The following is an 18,565-nucleotide window of genomic DNA, read 5'->3' on the forward strand; positions in this document are numbered from 1 at the left end:
AAATGTGCAAATATGCAGTATACGATCTCTAAGGTTCTATTTAGCTCTAAAATAAAGCTATAATTCCAAAAGCTGTATAAATGGATCTTATTCATTAGAGTATCAGAGAGCATACTCATGTAATCAAATATTTTTATTCTAAACTGTGAATATAAAGTATTTCATCAACAGAAACTTGCCTTGTATGTGAAGTTGTAAATGTCCAAGTAGTGCAGAAGGGTGAGACCAATGAGGTAAGACTGACGGGATCTTTCTGGAACAGACAGGTTGCAGAACTCCTTCATCACATCCTCCATTTTGGAATAGGTCATATTAGCATCACAAGAATGCAACCAGAACACACGAGAAATAATCTGCAAGTTGGAGGAAGAAAAATATTTTAGTTGTGAATCCTTTGAGAGCTAGCTCTTAACATAAAGGTTTTTCTTTACTCTTAGACTTCACTTAAAAATATGATAAATTGTCCTCCAAATAAAAAAAAATTTTTTTTCCATTTAAACCACTAATCACCACCAATAAAACTATAGACAGCTCATTGTCCAGTGGAAAGCTTAAGAAACAAGATTGAGAAAAAGAGTCAAAGAAGTGTCTGTGATGATTCTGAGATTTCTCATTTGAACAACTGGTTGAATGATGGTACCAAGAATTGATCTGGAGTTAAGTTTGGGAAAAATATTAGCTTAAGACTCATTTTCCCTATAAAATTTACTTAGTTTATTCAAATTGCATTTCATTTTTAAAATTATTTGAAATTATAATCTTATATAATAATCTCAAGGTATCTCCATCAAGAGATAAAGGGCAAAGAAAAAAAAACACCTAGAATTGGATAATAATATGAATCAACTGTCCTGGACAGTAATGGTGTGTGAAAAGTGAGGCATGAATATGAGAAGACAGAAGTCATCTCTATTGCCATTGAGTTGAAATCAAGAGAAAAGTTTACAAAATTTAAGATTGTTGAGGGGCACCTGGGTGGGTCAGTTAGTTAAGCATCCAACTCTTGATTTCAGCTCAGGTCATGATTTCACGGTTTGTGAGTTCGCATCCTGCATTGGACTCTGCTTGGGATTCTCGTTCCCTCTCTTTCTGTCCCTCTTCCCCCTCTCAAAATAAACATTACAAAAAAAATTGTTGGAACTTTTCTCTCTTTCCTATTGAAAGTAGTAAGAATGCATACTCCCCATTTACATATTTTTGTTTACTAAAATGAACCTGCTCTTCAGAAGCCAAACACATTGATTGCTGAAATTAGATCTTAGGATAAAATGAGCAAAAGGTGAGATCAAAGAGAAAAGGTCAATGAACTACTATTTGATAGAACAAGAGAAAAAAAGGGAAGGCAAAGCGGTTTTAATTTTTGTATGAGGGAACCAATGAACAGGACACAAGCAAACCTACATATTTCCCAAAAGCAGTCTTAAAGGCTTTCCACAAACTTTATCCAATATGGGAGAATAGCTGCACTGTGCTTAGAATGACACACTCTGTCACACGTAAGTTCTGAATGGATGTGGCCTTAAGCTCTGCAGTTCTTTCGGAAAATTTCTATGACATTTTCAGACAATGGACTTGGAAAAGGGATAAAAGAAAAGACAGTTCAAGTGGAAAACCCTATTATCAGCCTATGAGGAAATGACATTATTCATTTTCACACCAAAACATCTTTCCTATACCTACAAACTTGCCCAGAGTTCTCCGGATTCTGTTTTACATACTATGCCTTGTCTTGCTTGCGACTCTTAAAAACCAAAGATAAGTATTCGTTTCAACAAACTGTAAATGGTCTGGTGGTTTTTTCTCCCAATTAGATTATTGAAATCTGACTTTGATGTCATCATAATAGACTGTGCAAATTTATCTCAGAAAACATGATTGCGATAGGAAATATGAAGAATTATTGACGGCACCACTTATTTAAGAAGACCATCTAGGTGCAAGGAAAGGGAGAAGACAAAGACAGGAAGAGGAAGGAAAAGGAAGACTAGACAGAAAAGACAAGACAGTGATAATCGTCTTGCTTCAAGATTTTTCTTCTAACTCCACTTAGGAATTTGGACCCTAATTTTATCATTTGCATGGAAAAATCACCAGATTTGCATGCAACTTCTCCATGTTTTACTGAGAAGTGCTTACAGATACTAAACATCATTTAAACTTGTAAAATCTGGCTGGAAGCACAGATCTATTGCACCTTACCTCAGCTCTGCTATCAGGGATAGGAATGGCCAGCAGGCTGTCAACACTCCTACTGGACATTCCTGTTGTTCTCCTCAGTTCTTCTTTCAGCAACTCAACATTTTTAAACATTTCTATTAACTGACCTACAAGGAAACAACAACAACAAAACAACCTCATATGTTGGTTGCAATGTAATTCTTTTTGTCATTATACTAACGTTAAAGAAACCTTCTAGACTAAAACATACATTCAACGTATATGCCTTGTGTCAGGAACAGATGTCTCCCAGTCTTGGCAAACTCTGCATCTTTAGGATCTATTTCTATCTGATTTAGACTTGTTCCTATTATGAAATCATTGACCCAAGGTAACAGATTGCTCTGGGTTATAAATTTTCCTTAGGTGTCTACAACACAAGGTTGATTCAAAGAAAAAAATGATTTCCTCACAGACTTTGATCACATAATGCACTAAATATACATCCCTCCATTTGATTTAAAACATCACACAAATTCAAAATGCTTTTTAACCTCAGATCATATAATAACTGTCAACTTAGGACAGGTCTGCTAAATCTATAACATAACACTGCCGGGCATTTTTCCTTAACTTTGCCCAGCACACTAGAGTTTATAAAGGAGATTTAATAATCATTACCTCACTTTTAAATAGAATGTTTTTAACTTCAAACTTTTTTAGGACAGTGATTATAATTATTTCATATCTGGGTCATTTAATGCATAACAAATAATATTTTGGCTTTATGTTAGCAGATTATAATCTCCATTCTGCAAATATCCTTCGATTTCTTTATGAAGTTTCCTTTATGCAAATATACCCTCTTTATTTTTGGACTTAGTGCCCTTCCAATTTTGTGGCTGCCTGTTGTCCAAAACTCTGAATGCCTTTCTTTTCAGTATTGAGGTATTATGCAAAGAAGAAACGTATTGCATGATGCATCATGCTCAGAATACTAATAGAAGGTTCTGAATTGAGATTTCTATAGACAGCAGCGCATCTTTTTTATTTTTTAAATCAGATTATTTTCCCAGAAGTAAATAAATTCCATCCTAGCTAATGCACTTTAATATATCAGAGAAATAAAAGGTGAATGGTTTAGCTAGTTAAAATTTTGAAGATCTTTTTGCTGTGAAACCAAATTTCCCTATTTCATCCTCTGCTGGCTTTCTGTGTGTTTATTTTAGACAAGTAACCATATTTGAAAGCTTCATATTTCTCATGTGTGAGGGCAGATACAAAGTATGTTTGGTTGGGAACTTCAAAAATGCCTTTCTTAAACTGCAGCATGAGAATCACATGCATTCTTATAAGACAGCACTTAAAATATGGATGGGGAAACACCTCGTTTTTCAGAAGCATCTGCACTGTTATTGACATGCATCATGGCTTCTATGGTCGGCATTAACCGTGTGATATTTTCCAAGTAATTCATTTGCAATGCCTGTTCTAGAAACCTGAAACAAAGCAGAAGAGAAGATAAAATCGATCTAAGCATATCCATAATTATTTGAGAAGGGATTTCTTTCACCAAAGAAAAAAGCAGTGCAGATACTTACCAATCCATATTTAAATTAATTTTGCTTGGATCCCCAGTAAGCAAATCCCTCAGTTTCTTAGATAGAATATTGTCACGGTACAGTAAGTTGGTTGCTATTTCGGTGCCAATCTCTGCTGCTTCAAGGAGCTGCACATGAAACGCACTTTCTTCACATAGGTTCCCAAAGTTCATATCGGAGAGCTGGCACATTCTCTCTATTGAACTGAAGGTTTCAGATTCACAAAGAAGTTCGGTCAAGTTTCGAAGTTGAGACAGCTTTCCAGAAGAGAAAAGAAGTGAGAAGTAGATTGGTTACATTATTATAAATATTTGGTAGTTGAAAATAGCCAACCAACATTGATTTACTTCAAAAAAACAACACTGTGCATATGTGTTTATTTAGTTAGCATTTGGCAAGTTTTACCACAGAGCATTATTTCCTGTCATTTGAGGTTTATTATTTTCTTTTTTTTTTAATGTTTGTTTATTTTTGAGAGAGAGACGGAGACAGAGCACCAGCGGGGGAGAGACAGAGAGAGAGGGAAACAGAATTTGAAGCAGGCTCCAGGCTCCGAGCTGTCAGCACAGAGCCCGACTCGGGGCTTGAACTCACAAACTGCGAGATCATGGCCTGAGCTGAAGTCAGACACTCAACCGAATGAGTAGCCCAGGTGCCCCTAGATTTATTATTTTCTTAAGAATTTTATAAAACTTTTGGACCTGATAGGCCTGTATTTCCCAACTGTACTCATACCTTGTAGATTCAAAGGTTAAAAAGATGTAGTTCAGTTTAATCTCACTGAAATCACAAATACTTAAACTAATTTATATTTTACTTTGTATTTTAAGTCATGTGGAAAAGCAGAGAGCAAAGCAGGTTTGGCTTGGAACTTCAAAAAGGGTCTTTTCCTCATACGCATTAGGATAACTACTATAAGTAAAAAGGAAAGAAAGAAAATTATAAGTGCCGGGAAGGATATGGAGAAATTAGACCCCTCGTGCACTGTTGGTGGGAATATAAAATGATGCAGCCACAGAATGGAGTTTCCTCAAAAATGAAAATAGAATTACCATATGATCCAGCAATCCCACTTCTGTGTATATACACAAAAGTATTGAAAGCTAGGTTTCAAACAAATACTTACACGCCCGTGTCATTCTTCACAAAAACCAAGAGATGGAAACAACCCAAGTATCCTCTGACAGATGAATGGATAAACACATGGTAGTACATACATACTATGGGATATTATTATTCAGCCTTCAAAAGGAAAGAAATCCTGACATATACGACAACATGGATGGCTTTTGAGGAAATTGTGCTGTGTGAAAGAAGCCAGTCACGAAAAGACAAATACTGGATGAGGTCACTTAAATGAGGTATATAGAGTAATCACATTTATAGTGGCAGAAAGTAGAATGGGGGGGGGAGAGAGGCACAGGAGTTATTGTAATGGCATAAGGTTTCAGTATTACAAGATTGAAAGAGTTCTAGAGATTGGTTGCAGAATAACATGGATGTATTTAAGAAGACCGAGCTGTACAGTTGAAAATGGTTACGGTAGTAAAGTTTATTTTACGTGTGTTTTACCACAATTAAAAAAAATTTAATTGACAAGAAAACAGCCTTTTACAAACTACAGCATGTGAATCACATGCATTTCAATAAGACTGCATTTAAAATATGGATGGGAATACACTTGGTTTTTCAGAAGTGTCTGCACTGTTTTGGACATTATCGTCTGCCCTCTTACCTACTGAGGGAAACTGGATGCCTTTGTTCTGTGAAAGTGCTGGAAAGTTCTGTCGTGCTTGGAAGCTACCCTGGAGCTATTCCTTTTAAGAGGCTGAATAATTTGGAGCAACATCTCAAGAAGCAAATATATGTGTCATTCATTGCAACTCAATTTTCAATTAGAAGTTGCATTTTGATAGAAATGAAATATTTTATGATACAGGCAAATGTTTAGGGATGTTTCTTTCCATATATCAAATGGGAAAGATACAATGATGTCTTAGATGAAAGATTTATAGTAACTGCATGTAGGCAGTAGTAATTAAACACTGATCATCCTAGATAGTAAATATCACTGGTCTATTTTTTACTGTATTTAATATTCTAATTGACTCCTGGCTTAGAACTATCTAAAATGGCCTCATGCATATTAAACTTCTACTCACTTGTCTTATTGCTATGAGAAAATTTCCATTACAGGCCCAATTGTTACCAGCTCTAACTACATGTTTGCCACTCTATTTTCCTTTCTTTCCAAATACTAGACATGATTAACCTTTTAATAAATAAAACCAAGCCTCCCTGCCATGTACTCCAGTGGCTTTTAGTGATTTTTTTAAAATAAAGTTTATTTATTTGAAGGAGACAGAGAGTGTGAATGGGGGGTGGGGGTGGGAAGCGAAAGAGAGAGAGAGAGAGAGAGAGAGAAAGAGATTTAGAATCCCAAGCAGGCTCCACACTGTCAGCTCAGAGTCTGACATGGGGTTCAAACTCATGAACCATGAGATCATGACCTGAGCCAAAATCAACAGTCGGATGTTTAACCAACTAAGCACCCAGTTACTCTGAGTTTTAATGATTTCTTTAAAAAAAAAGGATAAATACCGGTAGCCCAATATATTTGTTTCAATCGAGCTTTGAGGGCATAGTAAATGTGAATGATTTTTACTTAGTAGAGACCAAATATATTTTTTAGTTGCAAGTTTAACATACATGTATGAGAAACCCATAAAAGTCTATACAGTGTAATCTTGGTTTGATAAGATATAAGTTAATGAAGGAGAAATTGGAAATCTAACCATGCTACTGAAATAAAATTGGTTCTCTGAAATAAGAATTTAATTCAGGGTCAATGATGTGGAATGCATTGTGGGGCACATCTATCAAAGAATAACCCAACGGTCATTTAGTATTTGTCATTATTTACTACTTTCTTCTAAAAGCAATACATGCATTAAACATTTAGAAGCTTCATGGATCATTAATAATCAATCATAAATTCAGAGAATTAAAATCTTCTCTTCAAAAGTATGTGTCAAATCTAGAATGTAGGTTTGTCAGCGCCTCATATACAGTCCTTCTCTCCTTTGTCATGACCCTGGTCCACAAAGTGAGTAACTGCTCAGATCTAAACTTTAACAATGAGCCATAACTAACTCCAGGTCCAGCTGTGACTGAATTCCCCAGGGCCATGGTCCCCAAATGCATCTGAGTCAGAAATGTAAGCTACATTTAAATAAGACTTCAAAATATCATAGGCATAAAAAGGATAAAACAGCAATGCTCCTGGGCCCTTGGCAAGTAAATGCAGGGGAAAAGGAACCTATTTAAAAATTTAAAGATGTTATAATAAAAATATTGTGTTGCCCACATTTCTGCCCAACATGGGCAGAATATCCATTTTACGTATAGTTCCCCAACCAGGAAGTTAACCTCCCCACAATGAAAGGGGTAGAAAACAAAAAAGCTCAAGAAGAGTGCAATGTTAGGGCTAGAAAAGAGGGGTAGGAACAGAAGAAAAAGTCACCTTTGAATGGCAGGCATTTGACATTTTGGAGGGTCTAAACCTTCTTAGAAATACCATGAATAAAGTTTTCGAATGGGTAGGCCTTGACTGTCACAATTAAGATACCAATTACCAGAGAAGGCAAAGCAGGGAATTTAAATCATCTCTAGGAATTTGTCTTCATTCTTTCAGTTATATGTACTGAATATTTTCCCCATGTCAGACTATATGCCAGGTGCTGAGAATACCATAGGAAGGGATGTTAGCAATGTTCCTGACAGAGCTTGTAGTCTTGGAATGTATGGATTCTGTCAATTGCAGATAGCAGCCATGCTTGCTGTAAATGACAATGGATTTTCTACCCAAGGGACAGGATTGCAGTTTATTTCCACATCTGTGGCTTCTAGACCATTTTTTATAATGTAACCCTCAAGAGAAGCAGTATATCCAAAATGTGGATGCTGTTTTAAATTATTCTTACATCTATTTCCCATTCCATTAGTGTAAATGATTGAGAATGTGTTGTTTCAATTTCCCTGCTGTATATTTTGTGCTGACCGGTTACTTCACAAGTTGAGAACTACAATGAATAACTGTCCTGGTAACACAGTTACATCACCAGAACTCTTTACATCACCAGGGCTCTACTTTAGCACCCTCATTTGTTCATACATCCATGAGTTGTCTTAAGCATCTACTATGTGCTTGATGTGGGGCTTTAGAGATGTAGAACGCATAATTTTATCAGAGTTCACACTCTAAAGCGATGGAAATGGACCTTATTTATACAACAAACTATAATGTGAAGTAATAAGTTCCAATAGCCAGAAATCTGTTATCAGACTCCTCTTTCTTATGCCTCACACCTCACTGGCTGCCATGTTGTGTCACCTAACTTCCCATAACACTCTTGAAACTGTCTCTTCCTTTTATTCTCTGCCACTGACATAGTACAGGGCCTCGCTTTCTGCTTAGGTTACTGCAAAAATCACCTACTTGGCTTTCCTCCAACCTGACTTCCATAATTTTCCTAGATAGATCTCTTTCTAAAATGCAAATTTCATCTTCAAATGCACAACTTTCCAGATCAGATTCAAACTCCTTGACTAAGTCAAAAGAGGCCTTTGGGATCCGGGCCCAGGATCTCTGGAGCTGCCTTTCCTTCTGCTCCAGCTGGACACATGACTACAGATAACCTGTATCTGTCTTCAGGATCATACCTCTGTCTTAACAAATGCAGGGCTCTATGTCTGGCATGTAGGACTGTAATCTAGTCCTACACAGCCTGCAAGAGTAAGCATTATCTCCTCTATGAAATGTCTTCTCCTCACCTCCATTCCCTATAATCAGAGTTAAATATCCCACCTCCCTACACAGACTCCTGTCCATCCACATACCACAACACTTATCTCACTGTGTTATAATTATTGGTCTGCTTTTCCATCTGCTACCCTGGACTGCTATAAGGACTTTGGGGTTAGAGATTATGTCTTTTAAATAAACAGATTAGTGTTATGGGACCACAGATGATGAATAGAATGAATGAATGGATAAATATTATGTGCACACAAAGCCATTATCTTGGTTGGGCAACAGGGAGAAAGGCAATACTCTAATATTGTAGAAGTGACATTTAAACTTGTCCTTGAAGGATGAGTAGGAATTTTCCAGATGAATGCATAACTTCCTTCTCATTTGCACAAACAAATTAAGATAGTGCTAAATTAAGTACATTAGAAATTTTGATTTGTGTAGAAGACTAGGAAAAAATGTATGTAATCTAACTAGCATACTTACTTGTAATACACATGGACATATGTTTTGGATGCTTGCTTAATTAGACCATGTTGACTATACAGAAAGTCATCTTGCTTGCCCTGAATAAACCAGTTCTAATTTTGCTTTACCCCTGCCTACATAAATTCAATTAAACTGCTGTTCTTACTAGGAAAACTGTTTTCAAATTTTAATAGGGTTATTTAAGAAATGAAGTGAATATCATGATAACTTATATAGTATATGCACGAGCTAGGCAAAGAATGATAGATAAACATGAACCAACTGAAACCTCAGAGATCACAATTTTTTTTTCTGTTGCCTTCCCCCCTCTGTTTAATATCATACATCTTTTTTTAAGTTTATTTATTTTTGAGAGAGAGAGAGAGAGCAGGGGAGGGACAGAGGGAAAGGGAGAGAGAGAATCCCAAACAGACTCTGCACTGTCAGTGGGGGGCCTGATGTGGGGCTTCAACTCATTAACTGTGAGATCATGACCTGAACCAAAATCAAGAGTCAGGCGCTTAACTGACTGAGCCACTCAGGAGCCCTAAACATCATACATCTTAATGTGATTTATTGGTTTCTGCTTTTGATGACAATAAAAATAAGGTTAGTCTATTTCTGAGATTTCTGCACACTGCTAAGTCTAAACATCAGCTTTTAAAATCAACTTTCATAGTTTTAAAAACTGAGGACATCTCAAGTTAGAAATTATATTTTGAATATTTTTTTGAAATTATGAAGCTTAATGAGATAGCTATATTATTAGTCATTCCTTTATGTATGTGAATACTGTAATTAGGCTCTTATGGGTCATTTCACTCAGAGATATCTGTTAATTAAAAACAAAATGCCATTTTATAGCACAAAAACACTTTTGTGCCCCTTTTCTAGCATTAATCTAGTCAAAATAGGACCAATATTTATGAACATACAGATTTAAAATTTTAACTGAAAATACATCTTGGGGCACGTGGGTGGCTTAGTCGGTTAAGTTTCCAACTTTTGATTTCAGCTCACATCATGATCTCACGGTTCATGAGTTTGAGCCCCGTGTCATTGGGCTCTATACTGACAGCAGGGAGCCTGCTTAGGATTTTCTTTCTCCCTCTCTCTCTCTCCGCCTCTCCCCTGCTCACGATCTCTTTCTTTCAAAATGAATAAATAAACTTAAAAAAAAAAAACACTTTAAACTGAAAATACATCTTGCCAGAGTATTACAGGAAATGTAGAGGTTTATTTATTTATTTTTTCTTTCATGGCTTACTTTTGATTTCACGACTTCAGGAACTGAAGACAAGTAATCCTCATAAAAACCATTTTGAAGAAAAGATTTTTTAAATGAAATTATGGACTGCAGGAGTCTTAAATTTTCTGTAAAGGAAGAGAGAAGAGTTACCTTATGTGAACTGCAAGGTCATTTAGGAAACCCATTTGAAAAACACCTTTATCCTAATTTATTGCCAAGTTTTTTCTAAGATAATGGCCTCATTCAATCTAAATATAAGACAAGTGAAAATTTAACCTTTCCTTGAACCATGCAGACTACAGAGTTCATTATTTTTAAAATATTCATAGATACTCTGCTTAGAGACAAAAATATTTCTAGCTAACGCACTTTTGGCTCTTGTGAACTGAGTATGCTTTTATTTCTGACTTTTGGATATACTGTTAAGTTGAAGTGTTTGGGGGAGAATAGATTGTATAATCACTGTGACACAGACATGCCCTTCCCACCTTGATTAACTCATGGCTAGTAAACAAAGACCACACTTAAATACTTGTTACGCTATTTGCCTACCATTAGGTCTCAAAAAACTATTTTGGTGTGGGGAAAGTGAATGCATATCTCTAAAAAATGTGAGAAAATTGATATTTTTCTTTAAAAAGGAAAAGAAATATTTGATTAAATGTCATCTTCATGGTTGTCTATGTAGGCAGAAAATTGAAAATACAGTGTGTAAGGGTGGGAAGTAAAACCAGTCTGCCACAAAAAAATCCTTTGTTTATGTAATTTACACCTGCTTTTAGAAGTCAATATTATCATTTCTCATTATTTTTTGATAACTAAGACTATTAAGGGCACAGAAAATGCCATGAAGGGTTAGGTGAACTACTAATAATTCTAGAAACTTGGCAAGTATGTCTGGGTGGCCATTGTCATACTCTCTGTTACATGGCCATCATACATTAAAGTCTGTCCAGGAAGCCAGGTGGTACTAGCAGCAGGAACAAAAGTAATAACGTATTAATAATATGTACTAATAATGTAATTAGATATTGTATTAATAATACAATTAGATATTCCCTTTATATATCAAACTACCAAACTGAAACTCATGCATATGGAAACTAAGATCTTTTAAAAGCTTTTTTCTCTACTTTTTAAGCAAATGTCTTAAAATACTACTTTATAATAGAATTAGAACCATAAGCAGCATTTTGACTACTAAGAAGAGTATTACCTTGCGATCCCCTGGCCAAATTGTCAGTGACATTTCTCACACATGCCAAGTAAGGAATATAAGGACTCTCTGCTGATATATTTAAGAGAGCATCTTCAAAATTTTCCAGTATTAGAAGCCTATAGAATTAGAAAAGAATATATAAATTAAGTCACATAAAAATAGAACAAAGCTATTTTGTTGAGGTCATTTAAACTGTTGGTTTTTTGGCAATGGATGACTTGGGCATTGGTTGACTTGGGCATTGGTTGACTTGGGCAGTGGTTGACTTGGGCAGTGGCTGACTTGGGCCGCAGTTGACTTGGGCAGTGGCTGACTTGGGCAGTGGCTGACTTGGGCAGTGGTTGACTTGGACAGTGGTTGACTTGGACAGTGGTTGACTTGCGCAGTGGCTGACTTGCGCATTGGTTGACTTGGGCATTAAAACACTATGAAGTAGAATATCTTCCTTCATACAACCTAAGTACACACTGGTTCTTCATCCTCTGAGCATTTACCTCTCCATGGGCATTACCATTATATTTAATTATTTTAATATCCAATGAATGATAAGTGATCTTAAGATTATTTCTAGGCACATTCATATGAAAGAAAAAAATTACTGGGCTAGAGTTGTCAGATGAAGTATAGGACTCCTACTTAAACCTGAATTTCAGATAAACAATGAATAATTTTTCTTTTCTTTTCTTCCTTTTTTATTAACAATGAATAATTTTCAATGTAAGTACAACCAGTGAGTCTTGTAGATTTTCTTTTCCTTTTTCTCTCCCCCACCTTTAAGTCTGCCAACCCCCCTCTGGGTCTCAGTTTCTTCTCTTGTCAAATGAGAGGTAGAGGGCTGAATTGATCTGCTAATCCCATCCACCTATAACATTCTTCAAATAAATTTAAATTTATTTAATTGTGATTTTAAAAATAGGGGAATCTGACAACAATGTAAGTTCCTTTTGTTTTCCTTTAAACAACCAATTCCGTGTTTTCAAATTAACCACTTTCAGGTTTTCTTTCACCGTGACTGGCATATGAGAAGACAGCCTAAGATTTCTGAGGCATAAGTTCACGTGAGTAAGTATGTGTGTGTTGCATATGCTCAGCCACTTCAACTCTTAGGCTGCCTCTCTATTTGTTTTGTAACGTCTTCCCTTAGTGTCTCCGATTGAATTTTATGTACAGGAGAGATAGAATAAATGTCAACAGCTGATTTGGGGACCATCTGCTTTGCATCAAACTGCACAATACACAAATTAACTAGTTCTGTCAGATGTTTAATTTAGATTTTATTCAAATACTAATGGAAGAGACTTATCCTGGTGTAGCTAGAAACATATAAGAAAATGTATTCATTAACGTTAAAGCACTCTTAGGATATTTAGATGTGGGTTAATACAACCAGATCCTGGAAGAACTTTAAAAAGAAAAAAAAAACAAGAGCGCCTGGGTGGCTCAGTCAGTTAAGTGTCTGACTTTGGCTCAAGTCATGATCTCAGGTTCGTGAGTTTGAGCCTTGTGTTGGGCTCTATGCTGACAGCTCAGAGCCTGGAGCCTTCTTTGGATTCTGCATCTCCTTCTCTCTCTGCCCCTCCCCCACTCACTCACTGTCTCTCTCCCTCTCTCTCTCAAAAATATTAAAAAAAAAAAACAACTAAAAAAAGAAAAAGAAAAAAAATCTACGGCAAGAAAAGTCTCTAATTTGGTAGTCAGAGCAGAGTTAATTGGTCAGATAGCTAACCTCCATTTAAATACAGCTGATAGCCTCCACATAAAAAAAAAAAAAATAATAACCATTTCCAAGCCCTCTTGCTTTTTCTTAGGCATTTCCCTGGCCAGACTCTCTCCTGCCAATACTGCCTTTCTTTTGTGTTTGTCTTTTTCTCTGTAGTACTTAGTATAGCACTGAGCCATTTGCATCTTAGTACAGTGCTCAATAGCAAAATATCGGTTTAACCTTCTAGTATGGAATGACACAAGGGATTCTCATGGTGAATTTTCAAGCTTAAAATAGAAGAAGCAGAAGAATGTTGCACGAAAACTGACCTTGAAATATCATCTAAGCCATTTCTCTTAGTTTCAGAAAGAACATTTGATTGCCAAGATTTTGATGATTGGATTTAATATACTCCCCAAATTAAGATTCCACATCTACGTGCCACTGCTTCAGCATAAGCATCCAATTATTCTTATAAACCATTTAATTTATGTGTCTTTTGTACATAATCCTACCTACTTTTCAAGAATGTTTGCGGTAAAAGATGAGTTTATGTGTGTGCATGAGTGAGCATGCATATATGCACACACACACAGAACGATACAAATAATAAACTTAGAACAAAATTAATCAAGATGGAGAAGAGTTATGAGGGAGAGATATTTCAAGCAGCCTTCTTTAGAAAATTCTTGACTAAAATAACTTTTATGCCAAATATTGCCACTCTGATTATTTTAAAGTGGGAATGGAAAGGAAGTCCAAAGATAAGAACTCCCTTAACTTCATCAATCTCAACAGGAGCCATGTTAAAAGTATTGAATTCTTCCTAATAAACTGTCAGCTAGCTATCAACAACTACACTGTGGAATTTGTGGTCTGAAGCGCTAACATCATCAATGCTATGGATGCCTCAAGGCTCTGAGAAAGGTACCTGGTTTCAACAGTAAGCATCCAGTTGTCTCAGTTCAAAGGTTTTAAGAAATATATTTTTGATGGCTATATAGGGAATGTGTTTCAAAGACCTGCCTATTTGGAACATGGTGGTCTAGCCAGGGGGAAACTGCCCAAGGCTGCTTGACTACTCTGGAAGGAGCACTAGGTTCAGCCATCGTAGAGGAGGAGAACGGTGGGAGCAGAAATAGGAGGTGGTTGTTTATGGAAGGGATTTCCCTAGAATTTACCCAGAGTTGACAGCTTCTCATTAAATGATAGAAAGTTTATAAACAACTGCATAGATCCTATTTTAGAAAAAAAATGGCTAAAAATAAGTCCTACTATTTGATTTTATTTGTACAAATTTCCATCAGCACAGAAATATATCCTTTGGGACTAAAGTCAAACAATTTCAATAGTATAATTTATCAGGCCAAAACAACCTTTACATAACAGGCCATCTAATCCCTAAATTTGCCTTGAGCTATAGGAATTTACTTCAGTCAGCTTCTACAGGCAACCGCATGCATTTTCTATCATGATTATTACAGTTACTTCAGGGCACTGCTTACATTAATGGTCTTTAGAAGCCAAGGCTGCTGTCATTTCCACTGCCTATTTCTGAGACAACATATTTACATGCCCCAATAAGAGTACAAAATTATATTATCTATAAACAGTTTTACCTATGCGAATGCTAGGGAAGCAAACCAATTTTGTATTACCTTGACTGGCATGAGAAATACTGTGATTTTTTATTTATTTATTTATTTATTTATTTATTTATTTATTTTATTTTATTTTATTTTTTTTTCAACGTTTATTTATTTTTGGGACAGAGAGAGACAGAGCATGAACGGGGGAGGGGCAGAGAGAGAGGGAGACACAGAATCGGAAACAGGCTCCAGGCTCTGAGCCATCAGTCCAGAGCCTGACGCGGGGCTCACACTCACGGACCGCGAGATCGTGACCTGGCTGAAGTCGGACGCTTAACCGACTGCGCCACCCAGGCGCCCCCCTGTGATTTTTCAAAACCAAAATACATCATGATATGAAAAATTGGATGCTTATCTGTCTTTCATAATGAAAGACCTTAAAGAAGTTGGAAACTGGACCTCTATCTAGATTTTCCACAGAAACATAAGGCAACCAATCCAGACAGGACACACTGTTACAACTGAACAGGAGATGCTCATGCCGCATTACCAAGGGTCACTGGGTAATATGAGAAAATAAGTCTTGACTTTACTATATTTCCAACTATGTCCTTTTCTTTGGTCAGTCAACAGTGAATTTTTCTGTTTCAAAGTCTTACAAATTGATAAAAGAATTATGTTTATAACTTGTGTTGATTGCTTATTCAGACAAGTTACCTACCAACTTAGAAACAAACCAACAGACCAACAGCAAAGAAAGACTTACTGTGCAGCCAGGCTGCTTGGGGATAATAACTGCCCATCTTCCTCACTCCACACATGTGTTGTGTTGCCAGAGCCACCTAAAGAAATGACATTTATATAGGTGAACACTTAACATGCTTGCTTCAAGGAAGTATTTTTCTTAGCAAAACATCATCACAGGTCAAATAAATGGGAAGAAAATACAGAAAAATCTGCAGAATTTTTCTCCAAAGAGTTTTACAAAAGATGTCTATGCTCTTATTGTTGGAGACATTCAGGATATTTATAGGTAATAGATGCCTGCTAATCAGAAAACCCTAATGGTCAAGCACATGCATCTCTAAGAACTTCTTTCTCCATTTGTCAAAACATTACATTATTTTATCCTAAAAGCTGTATGCATAGATGACTCTTGAATACTATAATGCACATTGTCTACCACGTGATTTGTTAATCAAATGAGGCCAATTTCAGTCTTACCGGTCACTGGATTTTTTTGCTTTCAGTTGTCAAGAATATAGCCTTAGGAAACATCTGCTATCACTAATCTATATTTTCCATCTTTCAAAAAGCAGCCACTGATTTCAACTGAATGCAGCTGTGAATGCAAATTGGCTCATATTAACGAACCATTCTGAGTGGTCTCAAATAATATGAAGGTTCAAAGTGTGGGAGGCAATCGCTAACTAATGGAAACCATATGGGAATGTCTAATTCAACACTGTGAATTGCCCCTCAAAGTTAAATAGGTCTCTGATTCCGCTTGCCACATAACACTGTATCATAAAAAGAATAAGTGTGCAACAGAATTCACATGAAAAATTGAACATCAGAGTACTTTTAATGGCTACTGCATAAATAAAAATCATAAATCCAAGGCTTTCATTCAGCCCCTTCAGGGAAAAGGTATCAAGTCTTTCCATCTTCTCTGGAGACACTACTTACTCCTTATAATCCAGTATATTTCAGTGCTGGTATTTTTTAACACTGATCTAATCTCTTTCAATCAGATATTTTATTACTAGTAAGCATTGATAGTTCTCTCACTGTCCCTAGTTAGTGTGTCCTAAAGCCTTCTATAAAGGTCCTACTGCAAATGTATGCAATCATCCATACTTTTCTGGTGCTGATCACTGAGTTGATTTAAATTAGTATGGTCTGAAAAAGACTATCACTAAATGAAAGACCTCCTTGTCCACCTCTGTATCAGTGGTGTATGAGTAATGTTTGCACCATCCCTAGTATCTAGCACAGGAGCTTTTTCAGTTTTCCTGTTCAGCAGAGCAGAATCTTCCAGTGCTCCACTCAAGGTGCAGCTAATATTACTGCTCTAGCGATAGCAATGTATCAGTGAGTTAAAGAACCAAGAATGAAGATATCCAGAATAAATAAACCTAATTAATAATGGTAGTACCTATTATTTCTTGGCATGCATATATAGAAGAATCAAGGATAGGTCTCTGTTGATATTTCTACATTGCAATGTAAAAGAATATAAACCATTTTTCCAAGATCAAATCTTGCTAAGTTTGAATTCTTATGTAATGCTGAGCAGGTTTATTGGCATTTGTATACTATGTGGTTACGGAGTTTTTCTTCCTCATCAAGCTGTTAAAATGTGTAACTAACAGAAATTTTACATATCAATGATAGACTTGGCCCTGATGTTGACTAGGGACATTTCCCCTGAACTATAAAATATCTTAGAAGAAATAATGTACTGAATAGGCTTTAATGAAGTGGAAACCTTTACAGATCTTTAAAAAGTGATATTTTACTTCACTTCTGTTTTTATTTGTAGGATTAGATATAATTGAAAATGGTACCCACAGACATAGAAAGAAATCTAGTGCACAGATAACCTCTTTTCATTAGTAAAGATGGGTTTCTACTTCAAGAAGTAATTTCATATAATTTACTACTTTGTCAAAGAGCAAACTTCAATGAGTCACAAAGATAATCCCTGCTCTCAAAACTCGGTGTTTATAAATGGAAACACTAAAGCATATTAGCTGTGAGGCAGCGATCTTCACTGGGGCAGAGCTGAGAATTAAGACAGGAAGTTAGGGGACAATCTTTCTGTTTATTAGAATCTTCATATTTTCATGGTTGCTGAGAAGTTTCCTAAAGAAAACTTGAAGTGTGTTGGATCACAGACAGACAGAAAGGTCTGTAAAAAGCAGAGTGGAGAGAGGAATGGGGGCATGCCTGTTGAAAAACTTATGTGGAAAGGAATTGACATGGTGAATCAAACTCCACAGTGGCTGAAAATGGAAGCCGTTCTGAGGTCTGATGGTAGCAGGTACTTGCATGACCCCAAGAAATAGCCTGGAATCAAGTGTGTATGTCCCAGAAAGTAAATGTGAGTAAGGCCGTCTGGCAAAGAACTCAAGGCAACTGGCTTTGGGGACAGAGAGATCTAATCTCAGTTCAGCCACTTGCTGGGTGGACAGCATAGGCAAAGTGCCCAGCCTCCCTTTGCCTCAGTTTCCTTGTCTGTAAAATAGAATGATAATTCTATCTCATGGACTTATTTTCATGAGAACAGTGATTTAAGGTAGTAAAGCACTTAGCATTGACACAAAAGGTACTATCTCTTATTTTCCTTCTTCAAAAGAGTGGCATGAGATTTTCAAAGCTATCTGGACCCTGTCATACATGAGAACCCAAGCAACTATGCTATGAAACATCACCACACTCCAGCTTAACTGAATATAAAGCCAAAGGAGAAGTGTGTTCGTTTCACGGATATTGCCAAAAGTCATGAAGACCAAGCACAAGGTGGTCTGGGCATCATGGCAGGCATTTGTACTTGGGGCTAGAGACCCCTGCACTGTTGAACCAGGGTCACTGGTTCAGCCTTCAAGGACAAATTTGAGTTCCCTGAAGGATTCCCAGAAATACCTAGAAGAATTTTTCAAAGGCCACAAAATTTCTGCTCAAGCAGGTAGGGATTTGGGGTTAAGGACTTTCAGGAATTGATATTAATGCTACTGCATTAATCCTCAGACTGGTGAAGTCAC

The 18,565-nt window shown here is 36.5% G+C and overlaps 1 protein-coding gene across 1 annotated transcript in view; it reads right to left on the reverse strand.

The window, feature by feature from the left end:
- Positions 1 to 18,565, reverse strand: part of ABCA12 (ATP binding cassette subfamily A member 12) — a 176,698-nt gene that overhangs the window by 72,771 nt on the left and 85,362 nt on the right. The window contains exons 9-15 of the mRNA XM_030325633.1: positions 15,565 to 15,640; positions 11,505 to 11,623; positions 10,307 to 10,413; positions 3,759 to 4,015; positions 3,544 to 3,656; positions 2,200 to 2,324; positions 180 to 353 (exon numbers count right to left, since the gene is read on the reverse strand). Of these exons, the coding sequence (XP_030181493.1) occupies positions 180 to 353; positions 2,200 to 2,324; positions 3,544 to 3,656; positions 3,759 to 4,015; positions 10,307 to 10,413; positions 11,505 to 11,623; positions 15,565 to 15,640 (971 nt within the window). The remainder of the gene's footprint in view (positions 1 to 179; positions 354 to 2,199; positions 2,325 to 3,543; positions 3,657 to 3,758; positions 4,016 to 10,306; positions 10,414 to 11,504; positions 11,624 to 15,564; positions 15,641 to 18,565) is intronic.

This window comes from Lynx canadensis, chromosome C1, assembly GCF_007474595.2.
Source record: "Lynx canadensis isolate LIC74 chromosome C1, mLynCan4.pri.v2, whole genome shotgun sequence".
Taxonomy (NCBI): domain Eukaryota; kingdom Metazoa; phylum Chordata; class Mammalia; order Carnivora; family Felidae; genus Lynx; species Lynx canadensis.